Here is a 16,077-nt window from a genome sequence, read left to right as displayed (position 1 = left end):
TGTCGGCTCTTGTGGAACTGCTGTTTCTGTAGTTTGCCTTACAGCAATGTCAAAACAAGGGACACACTTGTTCTTGGTTACCTGATCCCTTGTCATTAAATACATCTTTGCCCCAAACAAGGAGCTTATTAAAAATGGGCAATGGAGGCCATCATATTTCATAACTCTATCAAAGGCCTTGTCCGTTCCCTGCCACCTGCATAACACAAGACAGGGCCGGGGAAAACAACAGGCTGAGCTAAACAGCCAGAGGTCTTGAATACCTGGCTTGACACTCAGATTAATGTGGTATTACCCCTTTGGTTCCCCTATATTTCAGTTTAGTATAATGGGGTTATGTGCCAGGAGAAGTGTACTTATTTTGTGTGAGTCAATCAGCCAGATGTGAGATATAAAACTGTGCTGATTATAACTTTTCAGAAATGTGTATATATATATACATATATATATATATATATATACATTTTTAGAAATCAAAGAATCCCTTACGATCATCATCAATATTAGGTTCTCTCTACTCAGACTGCTGGATCTAATAATAGCAAGGACATCCCTTTTGGGTTGGATAAAAGTGATTGAAAAGGAAACAGAACCATTAGAAATGTGCTAGGCCCATGACTTTACACCCACCTCAGAGGGTACCACAAGCCCACTCCACCTGCACGTCTGCTGTGGCTCAGTGGTTGAGCATCGACCTATGAACCAGGTCACTGTTCGATTCCCGGTCAGAGCACATACCTGGGTTGCAGGCTCAATCCCCAGTAGGGGGCGTGCAGGAGGTAGCTGATCAATGATTCTCATCATTGATGTCTCTATCTTTTTCTCCCTCTCCCTTCCTCTCTAAAGTCAATAACATATATATATATATATATATATATATATTTTAAAGCATGGGCTTTTTAAAAAAATATATTTTACTGATTTTTTACAGAGAGGAAGGGAGAGAGATAGAGTTAGAAACATCGATGAGAGAGAAACATCGATCAGCTGCCTCCTGCACACCCCCTATTGGGGATGTGCCCGCAACCAAGGTACATGCCCTTGGCCGGAATCGAACCTGGGACCTTTCAGTCCGCAGGCCGACGCTCTATCCCCTGAGCCAAACCGGTTACGGCAATAACATATATTTAAAAAAATAGCCCTAACCGGTTTGGCTCAGGGGATAGAGCGTCGGCCTGCGGACTGAAAGGTCCCAGGTTCGATGCCGGCCAAGGGCATGTACCTTGGTTGCGGGCACCTCCCCAGTAGGGGGTGTGCAAGAGGCAGCTGATCGATGTTTCTCTCTCATCGATGTTTCTAACTCTCTATCCCTCTCTCTTCCTCTCTGTAAAAAATCAATAAAATATATTTAAAAAAAAAATAAATAACGGGCCCTCACCCTCAATCACATGCAGCTTCACAAACCCAGGGAAACCCCAGAGCCTCAGTGCTACCAGCCAGGGAACACCAGGTGCACTGACAGCGCAGTAGTTAGCAAATGTACGGAGCTCACGACCCTTCAGAAGGCATGTACGTGGAACTACAATTACCTTCAAGAGAGCTGTAGATACATTTGCAGTTCAAAGATTAAAAAAAAGAGGAGAGCAGAAAGATTTGCTCTGTATACCCAGCCGTTTGAGACCAAGGGAAATACTGGCCTGGATGGTTAAACGACCTAACATAATGTCACTTCCACTTTTTAAGTTCATATGATCTTGAGAGAAGGCCGTGACTACAGAAGATTTAGCTCAGGACTATCAATTCCTCCCCCAAATCCAACTGCTGTCCTACATAGAGATGCATCTCCTATAGTAATTTCTCTCTGGCCTAATAGACCAGATCAGTACTCTTCTTTTTCTTTAAAAAGAGAGAGCGAAACATCGATCTGTTGTTCCACTTATTTATGCACTCATTGGCTGCTTCTTGTATGTGTCCTTGCCCAGGGATCAAACCCACAACACTGGCCTATTGGGATGAGACTCTAACCAACTCAGTAGGTAGTGAAACTAATTTTATACAAAATGCAGTATCTTATATAATAAAAGGCTAATATGCAAATTGTCCCCTCAACTGGGAGTTTGACGAGGGGGCAGGGCCAGCCGGCCCCACCCCACCCTGATTGGGGGCAGGGCCGGCCCACTAACCTCCGGTGTGCCTCCCCCTGCTAGCCTGATTGGCCCCGATTGGTGCAGGCTGGCAGGACCCCGCCTGTGTACGAATTCATGCACTGGGCCTCTAGTAAATATATAAGATTATGTCATTTACGATTTGATGATAAGATTTTTCTGGTTGTGTGTATGAGATTAATATTTATTTCATACTGTGGATTTAAGTAAAAAAAAAAAAAAATCTGAAAGCCACTAAACTAGATTTAACCCCTAGAGTGCCAGGAGCGCGATCCCGCTCCTCCTGCAGTGTCACTATGAGATGCTAGTAGTTGACTCTTTACTGACAGATGGCACCTAAGTGCAGATTCCTTATGATGCCGAATGCTTGTAGTTCTAAGATTCACCACTGGCATTCATCTGCCTAATTTTTTTACAGGTGCTACGATTTTATGACGTGTACTCCGATTTTGTAGCCCTAAAGCTTCGAAACGGCGTCCAGTTCTAAGCCTGCTTTTATTAGTGATGATGATACTGCTCAATATGTCAGTTCTTGCTGTGAAGATGAAGATTTTGTGGAAGATAGTGGAGAGGGGTGTCCCTCTATTTTAACATTATATATTTTGTTCAATTTTTTTTTCTACTAGTATTTTATAATACAATCAGAAAACAATATATGTCAAAGATGAAAACAGCCGAAACCGGTTTGGCTCAGTGGGTAGAGCGTCAGCCTGCGGACTGAAGGGTCCCAGGTTCGATTCCGGTCAAGGGCATGTACCTGGGTTGCGGGCACACCCCCAGTAGGAGATGTGCAGGAGGCAGCTGATTGATGTTTCTCTGTCATCGATGTTTCTAACTCTCTATCCCTCTACCTTCCTCTCTGTAAAAAATCAATAAAATATATATTTTTTTAAAAAAAGATGAAAACAAATGTAGTAAAGGTTTCCTTAAGTTTCTGAATATGTAACTTCATTTACTTGCGATTCATAACTTTTCCCCCTAAACTGCTGTAGAATCAGCAAAAATGCCTTGGGGATTTTAGCATCGTTTCTAGGATATTGGTTGGCACTCAAAGGGTTAACCAGACTCCCATCAGCAGCAGTGACTCATTTCCAAGGCCTGAATCCTTCTGCACAATTACTGACTTCCTCCTCAGGGAGCAGTGCAGTGTTGAAGGTGAGCGGAGGTCTAGAGGGAATCACTTTTCAAATCCCTTCAACACATGCTAACTGAAGGAAAAAAAAAAACAACCCTGAGAATGTAGAATACTGTTCCTCTGAATATGCATTTCCTCCGAAATTAAAGGTGCCATTAGTACAAAAGCTCTGCTTCAGGGACAAAGGAAAAGGGATCTAGGGCCACAAGTTTCTGCCGTTCCTCCCTATAAGAACATTTTGAATCATGCGAAACGTTATCTTTATATTTGCTAACCATTAGCGAACCTACGGCTCATTACTACCCTCATCTTAAACATACAGGGTGAGGCAAAGCAGGTGTATGTTGTTGGGTGGAAAATAATACAATTATGAATTAATAAATAATAGCCCTAGTCGGTTTGGTTCAGTGGATAGAGCGTCGACCTCCGAACGGATGGGTCCTGGGTTGGATTCTGGTCAAGGGCACATTCCTTGGTTGCAGGCTCAATCCCTGCCCTGGTTGGGGCACGTGCTGGAGGGAACCAATCGATGTGTGTGTGTCTCTCTCTCTGTCTCTTCCCCTCCCTTCCACTCTCTCTAAAAATCAATGGGGCCGAGACCGGTTTGGCTCAGTGGATAGAGCATCGGCCTGCGGACTGAAAGGTCCCAGGTTCGATTCCGGTCAAGGGCATGTACCTGGGTTGCGGGCACATCCCCAGCGGGGGATGTGCAGGAGGCAGCTGATCGATGTTTCTCTCTCATCGATGTTTCTAACTTTCTATCTCTCTCCCTTCCTCTCTGTGAAAAATCAATAAAATATATTAAAAAAAAATCAATGGGGAAATATCCTTGGGTGAGGATTAACAAAAATAAACAAGCAAACAAACAAGAATAAACTGTTTTATGCACTCACAGCTGTAAACCTTCTTTTGCCAACCCTGCATTCTGCCATAGAAACCGAGAAGTTCCTACTGTGCTATCGAGAATTTTCCAGTCCCCATGGAGGGAACCGTGCTGTCAGCACGGGCGCCCACACTTTGGAAACTGGATCTCTGTGCTTGTGGGTGGCCCGAGAGACTCCAGGATCACTTACTAGTTAGCACTCCTAGATAATCCAGGGTCAGAGCCTGGCTTCCGTGATCAGGAAGGCAGAGTTCACACTCCCAGACCCTCCTGTATGGCCCCACAGCCGAGTTTCGTTTGCCGGCAAATCCCGCAGCTATGTGGAAACTCGAGGAATGCCCCGTCACAGGCAGGAGTCGGAGGGAGGGTGACAGTGGGAAGGCCCCACAATCCCCGGAGTTAAAGCCAGCTCACTGTCATAGAGCCTCTAGGAAGCGGCTGACGGACACCAGCCAGACCAGACCGCAAATGCAGTCACCGCGACTTTACAAGGTCCTGAGGGTTTATAATGAGTCTGCTGTTCCTGGGAGGTAATTATTAGATACTCAATTAGCAAACACCTCTTTCATGTACATCTTAGAGAAAAAGAAAGAAAAGAAAGGAATGATCACCCTCCCTATTTTACAGAAGTTGTAAACCTGACAATCAAGACCGCAGTGGAGCCCTAGCCGGTTTGGCTCAGTGGATAGAGCGTCCACCTGTGGACTGAAGGGTTCGATTCCGGTCAAGGGCACATGCCCGGGTTGCGGGCTTGATCCCCACTAGGGGGCCTGCAGGAGGCAGCCGATCCATGATTCTCTCTCATCATTGGTGTTTCCATGTCTCTCTCCCTCTTCCTTCCTCTCAGAAAGAAAGGAAAAAAAAAAACAGTGGAAGGGGGTGCTTGTTTTTTTTTTTTTTTTTTAATTGATTTCAGAGAGGAAGGGATAAAGAGAGACAGAAACATCAATTTGATTTCAGAGAGGAAGGGATAAAGAGAGACAGAAACATCAATGATGAGAGAGAATCATTGATCGGTGCCTCCTGCACGCCTCCCACTGGGGACGGAGCCGCAACCCAGGCATGTGCCCTAACTGGGAATCGAACCATGACCTCCTGATTTGTAGGTCGATGCTCAACCACTGAGCCAGGCCGGCCGGGTGTGTGCGCGTGAGCTTGTTTTTAACTCCTGGTCTAGCCGTCTTTCCCTGCACCTCCGGAAGTCTTGCTTGGAAATCTGGAGAATGTCATTCTGAAGGCTTGAGCTCACTAGCCATCAGATAACTTCATTCTTTTTACCTCTGTGGCTCTCTGTGATGACATATCTGATCATCTACCTGACTGACTGCAGCAAGTTCTTACCTAAGTAAGAATAAGATAAAACAAAAATTCCACTGCTACTTCTATTTTAATCAACTAGAAGGAGATTATGTATATGAACGGCAGTGAAGTAACATAGGAAAATGCTGCTATAGAATGCGGTGAACTGGCAAAAAGCTATCGCAGGCTAGTAGGAGTTCTTATGATTTAGCTTCTAGACCAGTGACGGCGAACCTTTTGAGCTCGGCGTGTCAGCATTTTGAAAAACCCTAACTTAACTCTGGTGCTGTGTCACATATAGAAATTTTTTGATGTTTGCAACCGTAGTAAAACAAAGACTTATATTTTTGATATTTATTTTATATATTTAAAGAAAAATCAACCAAAAAAATGAGTTCGCGTGTCACCTCTGACATGTGTGTCATAGGTTCGCCACCACTGTTCTAGGCTCTACTGAACTAGCAAATCTCATAACTACCTACTGGACGTTCAAAGTATATGTTCTCTCACCATAAAGGTTTTGGAACCTATACCTAAACTGACATCATGCTGTTCATTCAGAAAGATCCCCGCTTTCTCTATATGCATAACATTTATTTTTAAACTGCCTGTGTCCAAGGGTGCTCAAAGAGATAGAGACTAGAGAAATAAAATGTCACAATTAAGACGGCGAGATTCACAGTAACTTGTAATGTACACACACACATTACATACACACCACTGCCAAATGCTTTTTCAGCCCTTTCACTTAATCCAATATCACATTTCTTATGTTTCTGTGGCATTCTTAATAGTCTGGGATTAAGGCACTTATTAAGTGTGACCTTATAGGTGAATTTTTCTTAAACTAAATCTTGGTTTTCTTACAGGGATAGCTATACCTCACAGAAATGTTATCTTATATATCCATTCTAACTTGTAATCAAGACATATAGTAACTCGATATATATCCTATATCATATATATATATATATTCAGCCTAACTTGTAAGCAAAAAAATTTAAATATTTATGTTTATTAAAATGATGTTTTTTAAAAAAATTTGAATCATCTACTTTTAATGAATATGTGAGAAAACAGATATTCTCTTATTCTGCTAGCAGTGGGTAAAGACAGTCACAAGCTCTCTGAAGGGCACAGTGACAATATAAATCCAAAGCTTCAAACATGCATGCCTCCTGACTCAAACAGAATTTCCAAAGACTTTTCCTAAGGACATAATGATTTGGCTAAAAGAAATGTTTTTCAGAGTACTATTTTATAGTAAAAACAAATAAACCTGGAAATAACCCACACGTCCTATAACAGGAAGTGGTTACTATTTATAATAGGTCTGTATCATAAACTACCGGATGGCTATTACAAATAATGTAGAAATATATTCATTGCCATTGAAAGTCATCTAAGATATAATGTTTAATTTTGGGGGAAAGGATGCAAAATTGTATATTATTACAGAATTATGTGCCTACATATACAGATCATATTCATGATGCTAATAACTAGGTATAGGGATATTAATCTTTCAACAATGACCATTATTATTTGTATAATAAATTTTTTTACAAAGGTGAAATTAATATTTACAACATGAAGGCCATTCCATTCTCTCTTTTAAATAAAGATAGTTTAAGTACTTTACAGTAGGAGCAAATTGTTTTATTTTTATTTATTTATTTAAATATATTTTATTGATTTCAGAGAGGAAGGGGAGAGAGAAACATCAACGATAAGAGAGAATCATTGATCAGCGGCCTCCTGAATGCCCCCTACTGGGATCGAGCCTGCAACCTGGGCATGTGCCCTTGACCGGAATCGAACCCGGGACCCTTCATTCCGCAGGCTGATGCTCTATCCACTGAGCCACACCAGCTAGGGAAGCAAATTGTTTTAGATGAAAGGACCACTTCTGACCTTTAAGGATCCTTTATAGTCAGTACTTCTCTATCTCTGGTAAAGGACTGGTTTTTATTTTATTTTTTAATTTCTAATTTGTTACAGGCTGACATTTTTATAAAATACACTGAAGATGAATTAGTAGGAAAATAAAAAGACATACAAAATGTAAGCCTCATTTTTTAAATCACTAGACTTGCAAACATAGAGTTTCGTTGCTAAAAAACCGTCTAAACTCTTCCTCTCAATTTCTGTGTCTAGGTAACAGCCCACAAACCATGCTTTTGGTGGCTTTGCATGAAACGATGAGGAAGCCTTTTTGCAGTGGCCTAATCACTGTGTCAAACCGATGAGACTCTAATCTAACCTCTGGAGACTTTTCCACAACAGAAGACAACTTTCTCCAACCAATAGTAACACCTGGGTTCTTCCCCTATCATAGTTACTGGATTTACTAGTTTATCATGTTTTCCTAATGCATATGGACATGTTCAATAAGGTCTTATGTAATTTTTTTTAAACCACCAGTCATTTCCCCAAAAGAATCAAAACACAGTCTCATATGGTAGGAACCTGATGTCAGAGAATTAATATTTTCCAAATCGTGGGGAAACGGTAGTCATTCAGGCATTCCAAGGGGGACGTGCCAGAAATGCAGATTCACCTGGTTGAAACGGGAGCAGTGGGAAAGGTACATATTGGTAGTAAGTGCTTAAGTTGCCTATTTGTTCCCGGGATTACAGCAGAAGACAGCCAGACACCTTGCCAGTTCCTTGGCAACAGGACTATAGTCCCTGGGGCATAGGCTGAGCGGCCTGTCACTCTACCTGAGGAATGAACCAATGACGGACTTCTCTGGACTCAGGCCAAAGTAATGAAGATGATAAACATCTTACTTTACATTAATATTAAAAATAATTTAAGTCCCAAGTGATGCCCTGAAAATATGTAGCCTGATCTCTAGGAATAAAGTCTTGTAGTCCAGGAATTTATTATGGAAAGAAATAAAAAATCAAAGTGCTATAGAACATGAATGGAGGATTTCCAATCAGTATTTATATCAATAAAGGATATGGAAACACTTCGTTTAATTTTAATCATGTCACAGTAGCTGCTCAAGAAAAGTTCAGCTCTTTGCCCTGGCAAGTTGGCTCAGTGGATAGAGCGTCAGCCTGCGGACTGAAGGGTCCTGGGTTTGATTCCGGCCAAGGGCACATGTCCAGGTTGCAGGCTCGATCCCCAAAGGGGGGCATTCAGGAGGCAGCCAATCAATGATTCTCTCTCATCACTAAAGTTTCTCTCCCTCTCTGAAATCAATAAAAATATATATATATATTTATTTTTTAAAATATATTTTATTAATTTTTTACAGAGAGGAAGGGAGAGAAAGAGTTAGAAACATCGATGAGAGAGAAACATTGATCAGCTGCCTCCTGCACACCTCCCACTGGGGATGTGCCCGCAACCCAGGTACATGCCCTTGACCGGAATCGAACCTGGGACCTTTCAGTCCGCAGGCCGACGCTCTATCCACTGAGCCAAACCGGTTTCGGCTGAAATCAATAAAAATATATTTTAAAAAAATTATTTTAAAAAGTCCAGCTCTTCAAGCTGTCAGAGAATGGTTAAGTTTAATGCTTTATTGTTTCATCGAGTGAGAAGTAGTGAAGCTGGATCAAAAATATGATGAGCAGCAACCTGGCAGGACTGAAGCCTTAAAGAAAAAACGGTTTCCTCATGAAAGCTAAGAATGGTAAACCTCGATACATGCAGCAGCTTGGAGTATTCGAGTCTTCTTTTTCCCCACCTCATAGATAGCGTGTGCTTTTAAATTGAGTGTACACACAGGACAGCACACAAGTCTTAAATGTGCAGCTGGATACATTGTTACAGATGTGCACACCCATGCAACTACCACCCAGAGTAAGATCCAGAACATCCCCAGGGCCTCCTCCCAGTCAGTACCCCATCCCACCTCCGCCTACCACAACCCGATCACCACTGATGAGTTTGGCCTGATTTTGAATGTTATGGAATTATACAGAACGTACTGTTTTGTGTCTGGCTTTTTTCCCTTCCACCTTATATTTTTGAGACTCAGCCATATTTTTGTGGGCATCGCTAGTCATCCCATTCATGACTGAGTGATACGCCAGTGCATGAATATACTTCATATTTGTGTATCCGTTCTTGTGTTGATGGACATCTGGGTTGCCGTCAGTCATCTATTATGGGTAAAGCTGCCATGTCTGAGCATTTTGTACAAGTCTCTGAGTGGGCGTAACTACTCATTTCTAGTGGATAAATGACTAGAATAGACTGCTAGGTCTAGACATGGGTTTAACTACAGTAGATCCGGCCAGTTATCGAAAGCGAACTGTATCATTGGAGAGTTCTCATATAAAGTTTTTAAATTTATAAAAGCTCTTCAGCCCTAGCCCGTTTGGCTCAGTGGATAGAGCATCAGCCTGCGTATTTTAAGGGTCCCAGGTTTGATTCCGGTCCAGGGCACATGCCCGGGTTGCAGGCTCCATCCTTGGTAGGGGGCATGCAGGAGGCAGCCAATTAATGATTCTTTCTCATCATTGATGTTTCTATCTCTCTCTCCCTTCTCCCCTCCTCTCTGAAATCAATAAAAATATATTTGAAAAAATTTCTTCAGTTGAAACACAAGAGCTTTAAGACTGATTTTTCATCTTTTAAAGCAGAGGTAACATAAGTAGAGTGCTCACATCTCAGGGATAACCTGAGAGTTGTTATTCTTTTACCTAGAAAGTAAATGTTACTACTATTTAATATATAAATTGACACGACACTAGAGTCCTTATTCAGATGGTTACATTTATTCACTTTGGGCGTACCATGATTTACTGTCATTTGTGTGTGGCTGGTTGACCAGAACTATGGAATATCTACTTCTACTGAACTCTCCCCAAATGAATGAGTGGCTAAAAGGAGTCCTACAAATATAATACTAATAATGTAAGCACAAGCAAACCAGGAAGGCCAAGCCGACAGTTCTATTATAGAAAATCTCTTCAGAAAAGAATAACTGTGATCATGTAGACAGATCTCACAAGCAGCAAACCAAACATTCCAAAAAATTAATACTTTTAAAAATATGGACTATTATATTAATATTTTGCCAATAAGAATTTTAAAACATAAAATACTGTTTGCATCATGTCGTCCCTTTTAGCTTCTTCTTTAAAATTAAATATATTTTTTATTGATTTCAGAAAGGAAAGATGAGGGGGAGAGTGATAGAAACATCAATGATGAGAGAGAATCATTGATCGGCTGCCTCCTGCACGCCCCCTACTGGGGATTGAACCCGCAACCAGGCATGTGCCCTGGACCAGAATCAAACCTGGGACCCTTCAGTTCCCAGGCCGACGCTCTATCCACTGAACCAACCCAGCTAGGGCCCTTCTAGTTTCTTTTTGGATTTTATAATGCACATAACAGTACCAAATACAAGTGTATATAACTGTAAAGTAAATTTACACATTTTTGGAATGCATGCTTGATTTTTTTTTTTTTTAATCAACAGTGTACACAATCAAGAGGGTTCAGACCCTCCCCTTGTTTTAGCATAAGTATTTAACTAGGTAATCCTTATGTATAAATGAACTTCTAATATTAAAAGTCATATACAATAAAATATACTCTATTCAAAACAGCCAGCTGCTACTGAATGTTAAAGTAAGAATATGTGGCCCTAACTGGTTTGGCTCAGTGGATAGAGGGTCGGCCTACGGACTGAAGGGACCCAGGTTCGATTCCGGTCAAGGGCATGTACCTCTGTTGCGGGCACATCCCAGTGGGAGGTGTGCAGGAGGCAGCTGATCGATGTTTCTAACTCTCTATTCCTCTCCCTTCCTCTCTGTTAAAAAAATCAATAAAAACTATGTATTTAAAAAAATGAAATAAAATAAGAATATGTTAAAGTAAATGTTACTACTATTTAATACATAAATTGACACGACACTAGAGTCCTTATTCAGATGGTTATAATAGAGAGGAGCGCAGAAATCAACTGGGAAGAGGCGTGAGGGAACTCCCATGGGCGTTGGTACTGTTCTATAATCCGGTAGGGGTTTATAACCTGTGTAGACATTTGTCAAGCTCAATGAATGGTACACTAAGGTGTGTTTCAGCCTATGTAAATCTTACCTTAAAAATACTGACCTCTAGCTAATGCTATGCATACTAAAGTGTCTGGGAGTAAATTCTAGGGATGTCTGCAACTTACTTTGATATGCATTAAAATAGGATGGACTGATGCATGTATAGAGGAACAGATATGTGATAGACAAGTATAGTAAGTGTTAATTATAGAACCTAGGTGGTAGGTATATGAGTGTTCACTGTACAATTCTTTTAACTTTTCTGTTTAAAATTTTTCATGATAAAGATGTCAGAAAAGAAAAATCTACTCAAAAGTTGAAAATTTCAAAAAGTGTAGTAATACAGGAGAAAAGTGAGAAGCTCAAAAAGAAAAAAGTTAGAAACATTACAGTACCACTGACTGCTATACTAACAAGTCCGAGTTAAGAATGGTCCCTATTTCATTTTTTAAAATATATTTTTATTGATTTCAGAGAGGAAGGGAGAGGGAGAGAGATAGAAACATCAATGATGACAGAGAATCATTGATGGGCTGCTTCCTGCACGCCCCCCTACCGGGGATCAAGCCTGCAACCCAGGCATGTGCCCTTGGGGGAATCGCAACAGGGACCCTTCAGTCCGCAGGCCGATGCTCTATCCACTGAGCCACACCAGCTAGGGCTAATGGTCCCTATTTTAGACTAGTAAACGCAAACTAAGGAAGATTACAAACCAGGCCCGAGGTCTCAGAGTCTGAAACCCAGTACAAGCTGAATTCAACCTAAGTTTAATACACATCCAAATCCTCTTGGCACACATTCCTCACAAGGGGCTGCCTAGGAGCGAATGTCTTCCCTCTAGCAGGGAAGTCACTTCTCCATTCCTGCTGTGAGAAAGCTGAAATCTGTCTCCCCTGGGGTTTCCTCCTAGAATTTGATTTCTTGGGGCCATATGGAACCCCCACATGACTGGCCTTCATAAGATGTGACAGTATTTGCCTTAGCCGGTTTGGCTCAGTGGATAGAGCACCAGCCTGTGGAGTGAAGGATCCTGGGTTCAATTCCGGTCAAGGGCACATGCCAGGATTGCAGGCTCGATCCCCACAGGGGGTGTGCAGGAGGCAGCCGATCAATGATTCTCTCTCATCATTGATGTTTCTATCTCTCTCTCTCCCCCTTTCCCTTCCTTTCTGAAATCAATGAAAATTATTAAAAAGAAAAGTGATAATATTCAAAATCTGAATAGGATTTTTTTTTCCCATTTAGTACTTTATATCATCTACAAACCTATGGCTAGGTTTGTGAAATAGTGAGAAATGTTTCATATGATTGGCATGAAAATAAAAACATGAAGCACACAGCACTGCAACTAGCAAACCCTACAGACTGCAAAATCTTTTCTTTTTCTAACCTTTACCTTTCCTTGGCAATTACAACATGCCACTCACTATAAACTAACACACTAAAACACACACACACACACACACTCTTAGGTCCTTTCCTTGAGGAGCTCAAGTTAAATGTGAAAACAGATTTTTCTTTTCTGTATTTACTGTATCTTATCTAACAACCCAATGGATTTTATTTTTTCATTTTCTTTCCCAGTTTGTCTTGGTTTGGAATGCTAACTTCTAGGAATTTGATGTACAACCAGATATACAACTAGGACCACTTCTGTGGCACCTTTTTTGTTTCAAAATAGGTGGCCAAGGCAAGAAATGTTAAGACTATTTTCTTTTTGACTCTGAGAATATTTCTCTTAAGATTAAAGAAAGCCATCGTGGCCCTAGCTGGTTTGGCTCAGTGGATAGAGCGTCAGCCTGCAGACTGAAGGGTCCTGGGTTTGATTCCCATCAAGGGCACATGCCTGGGATGAAGGCTCAACCCCCAGTAGGGGGGGCGCAGGAGGCAGCCAATCGATGATTCTCTCTCATCATTGCTGTTTCTCTCCCTCCTTCTCCTTCCCTCTCTGAAATCAACAAAAGTATATTTTTAAAAAACCCAGAAAGCCATTGTGTGACATGGAAATGACTAGCTGCGGATGACAATCTTTAATTCACTTTTGACTATGTGTACACTCACGTGCCCTATAGCTGTTTATTTCTTACAGGACAAATACATTCAGGAATCCCCTGAACAACCCCTGACGTCACAAATCTCGCCCCTTGAAGCAGCATGGCACTTGACTATACCATGCACATCACCAGCTGTTCTACCAGGAAAACTGCGCCTTATTTAAGGACCACCCACAGTGCAGAGGTGGGGAAATGCTACTGGCACAGCCCAATGCAACCCCAATAGGAACCCTTTTCCCACTTGAAATCTGAGGTTGTAAGTGGTGGAAGGAATTCTAGAGATGGTAATTCTCTCTTTCAGAAACGGAGAGTCGGACCGTAGAAATGAGGCGCCCAGATCAGATACCAATGTCCTTCCCCCGTCCCCTTTTTTTTTTTTTTATAATCATTAAGTCCAAAAAAACCCCCTAAAAAACCCAAAACCAACAAAACCCCAAACCCAAACCCAAACAACTTAATTATGTCCACCCACGACTTCAACTTTACCAAACCGCTGTCTGGTCACCCATGATGTCACTTCCTTTTTTGAATGGGTGTATTTTCCCTCTTTTTTTTTTTTTTTCTTTCTTTTCTTCTGTCATCACTTGACCACAAGACAACATTTTGGAGCTCACACTCGCATTGATCCCAATGCCCCCTCCCCCCCCCCCCAGGTCCGGTTCTCTCGCTCAAGGACACCAACACGGGTCCCCAACTTGCCCTGATCCTTCCTCTTCCCTCTTATTTCAAGCGAGAAACTGACAACGATCACAAAAAATGGAAATAAAAGGGGTTTAAGCTGAAAACACAAAGCACCCATGGCCCTCCCGCAAAGGGCCTCCTAAAAACACGGCGAATGCCACGCTTGTAGGAGAGGCCGATGCTTTCTAGGGAGGGCGCCCGGCGACACCCCCGCCGCCGCCGCCGAGGACGGGGAGCTCCGCGCGCCGCGGCGAGGAGGCCGGGGACCCGGTCTGGGAGCCGCGACCTGAAACCAACATGGAGGTGAAGAGGCGCTCGGGGCGTCCTGGCCCCGCCGACCCGCGCCGGGGGGGGGGGGGGGCGTCGGTCCGCAGGCACGAGGCCAACAGGGAGGCACGGACCCGGGACGAGGATGGGCGCGCGGGGGCCCGGGCATCGCGCTCGGGGGCGGCTCCGCAAGCGCGGATGGCGGAGGATGCTCCGAGCGATGGGTGCGCGGCTGGCCTCGCCGTGACACCGCCCGGCCTCGCCAGGACGCGCCGCCGCCGCCGCCCCGCGGACGGCCATTTGCCGCGCGCGCGCCCCGACGCCCCTGCCGCGCGCCCCAGGCCGCGGTCCCCTCCGCGCCGGGCTCCCGGGCTCCCGGGCGGCGGCCTGCAGGCCGGTGAGGCGGCGGGAAGGGAACGGCGAAGGGGAAGGGGGCGGCGCGCCATCATGGAGGGAAAATGGAGGGCGGGCGGGCCCCGCGCGGCCTCGTACTCACCCGCGCCGGCCAGTGCGGGTAGCCCTTCATCTTGGCGAACACCAGGTCGCCCGCCTTGTACTCGCGGGGCCGCGGGCGCGCCATCTCGGCCGCTCCCCTTCCCGGACGTCCTTGGTCGCCGCGAAGACGCCAGCAGGCCGCCCCCCCCGCGGGCCGACGGACTGCGCCGCGCTCCCCGCGGCCTCGGGCGGGCGGGCGGGCGGCCGCTCCGACGAGGGGCAACGGCGACCGGCAGCGGGGCGGGCGGGCGGGGGGCGCAGCGGCTCGCAAATCACGGTCCGGCCGCCGCGCGCTCACGGCCGCCGCGCCGCCGGCCTCATGCCGCCGCTGCCGGCCTCCCTCCCGGTTCCCTCCCGGTCCCCTCCCGGTTCCGGGCGCGGCGGGCCGGCCTCGCGCCTCCCCCGAGCCCCTCCTCGGGCGGCAGCCGCAGCCGCGATCGGATGATTGTTCTCGCGCGCGCAGCCCGCGCCCCGCCCGCGCCCGCCCGCCGCGCTCAGTCCCTCGGTCCGCGGCCGCTTCCGCCCAGGCACGGAGCGCGCCGGCCGCTGCGCGGGGAACGGGCGGGCGGTGGGCGCGTCCTCCCAGCACCGAGCCCGCGCCGGGCGGGCGGGAGCGCCGACTCCGGGGCCGCCCGCCGCCGCGCTCTTTTGTTCTCGGCCCCGAGCTGCCCGCGCGGCCCAGCCAATCACCACCCGGCCGCCCCTCCGCGTCCGCGCCGCGCGGGGAGCCCCCAGCCCCACGGCCCCCGCCCGGCCCCCCACGGGGGGCGCGGCCGGCCCGGGGCCCATCGGGCCGCTGGAGAGGCCACTGCTCTGCGCGCGGCGACCTGGCCGGGTCCCCGCCCCGGGTCTGCCCTTGACCGGGCAGTGAGACCCGCCCCGGAGGGCACAGGCGGGATTCGAACTCGGCTCTGCGGGACCCCGGAGCCCACTCGTGGCTGTGTGTCCTCAGGCCCGGGACGCAGAGCCGGTAGTTTTGCGGAAGGGACTGAACTCTGGCGGGGCACTCGTGGCCAACCCTGGCAGCCTTTTGCACGAGGTGCTTTTGCGGGTGGATGAAGGGCGCCTCTTGCACCCCGAGGCCCACCTCTCAGAGGCCCGCTGGCGCAGCCCCGCGGGTAACGGACACTGT

General features: G+C 45.8%; 1 protein-coding gene across 1 annotated transcript in view; it reads right to left on the bottom strand.

Annotated features, from left to right (window-relative positions):
• The window catches only part of HDGFL3 (HDGF like 3), a 33,982-nt gene extending 18,341 nt beyond the window's left edge, over positions 1-15,641 (bottom strand). The window contains exon 1 of the mRNA XM_081114716.1: positions 14,947-15,641. Coding sequence (XP_080970842.1) covers positions 14,947-15,030 — 84 coding nt within the window. The 5' untranslated portion in view covers positions 15,031-15,641. The remainder of the gene's footprint in view (positions 1-14,946) is intronic.
• Between the last annotated feature and the right edge of the window lie 436 nt (positions 15,642-16,077).

The sequence above is a fragment of the Myotis nattereri genome (assembly GCF_964212035.1).
Source record: "Myotis nattereri genome assembly, chromosome: 21".
In the NCBI taxonomy this organism is placed as follows: Eukaryota; Metazoa; Chordata; class Mammalia; order Chiroptera; family Vespertilionidae; genus Myotis; species Myotis nattereri.
This window is presented reverse-complemented; position numbering and strand designations above follow the sequence as displayed.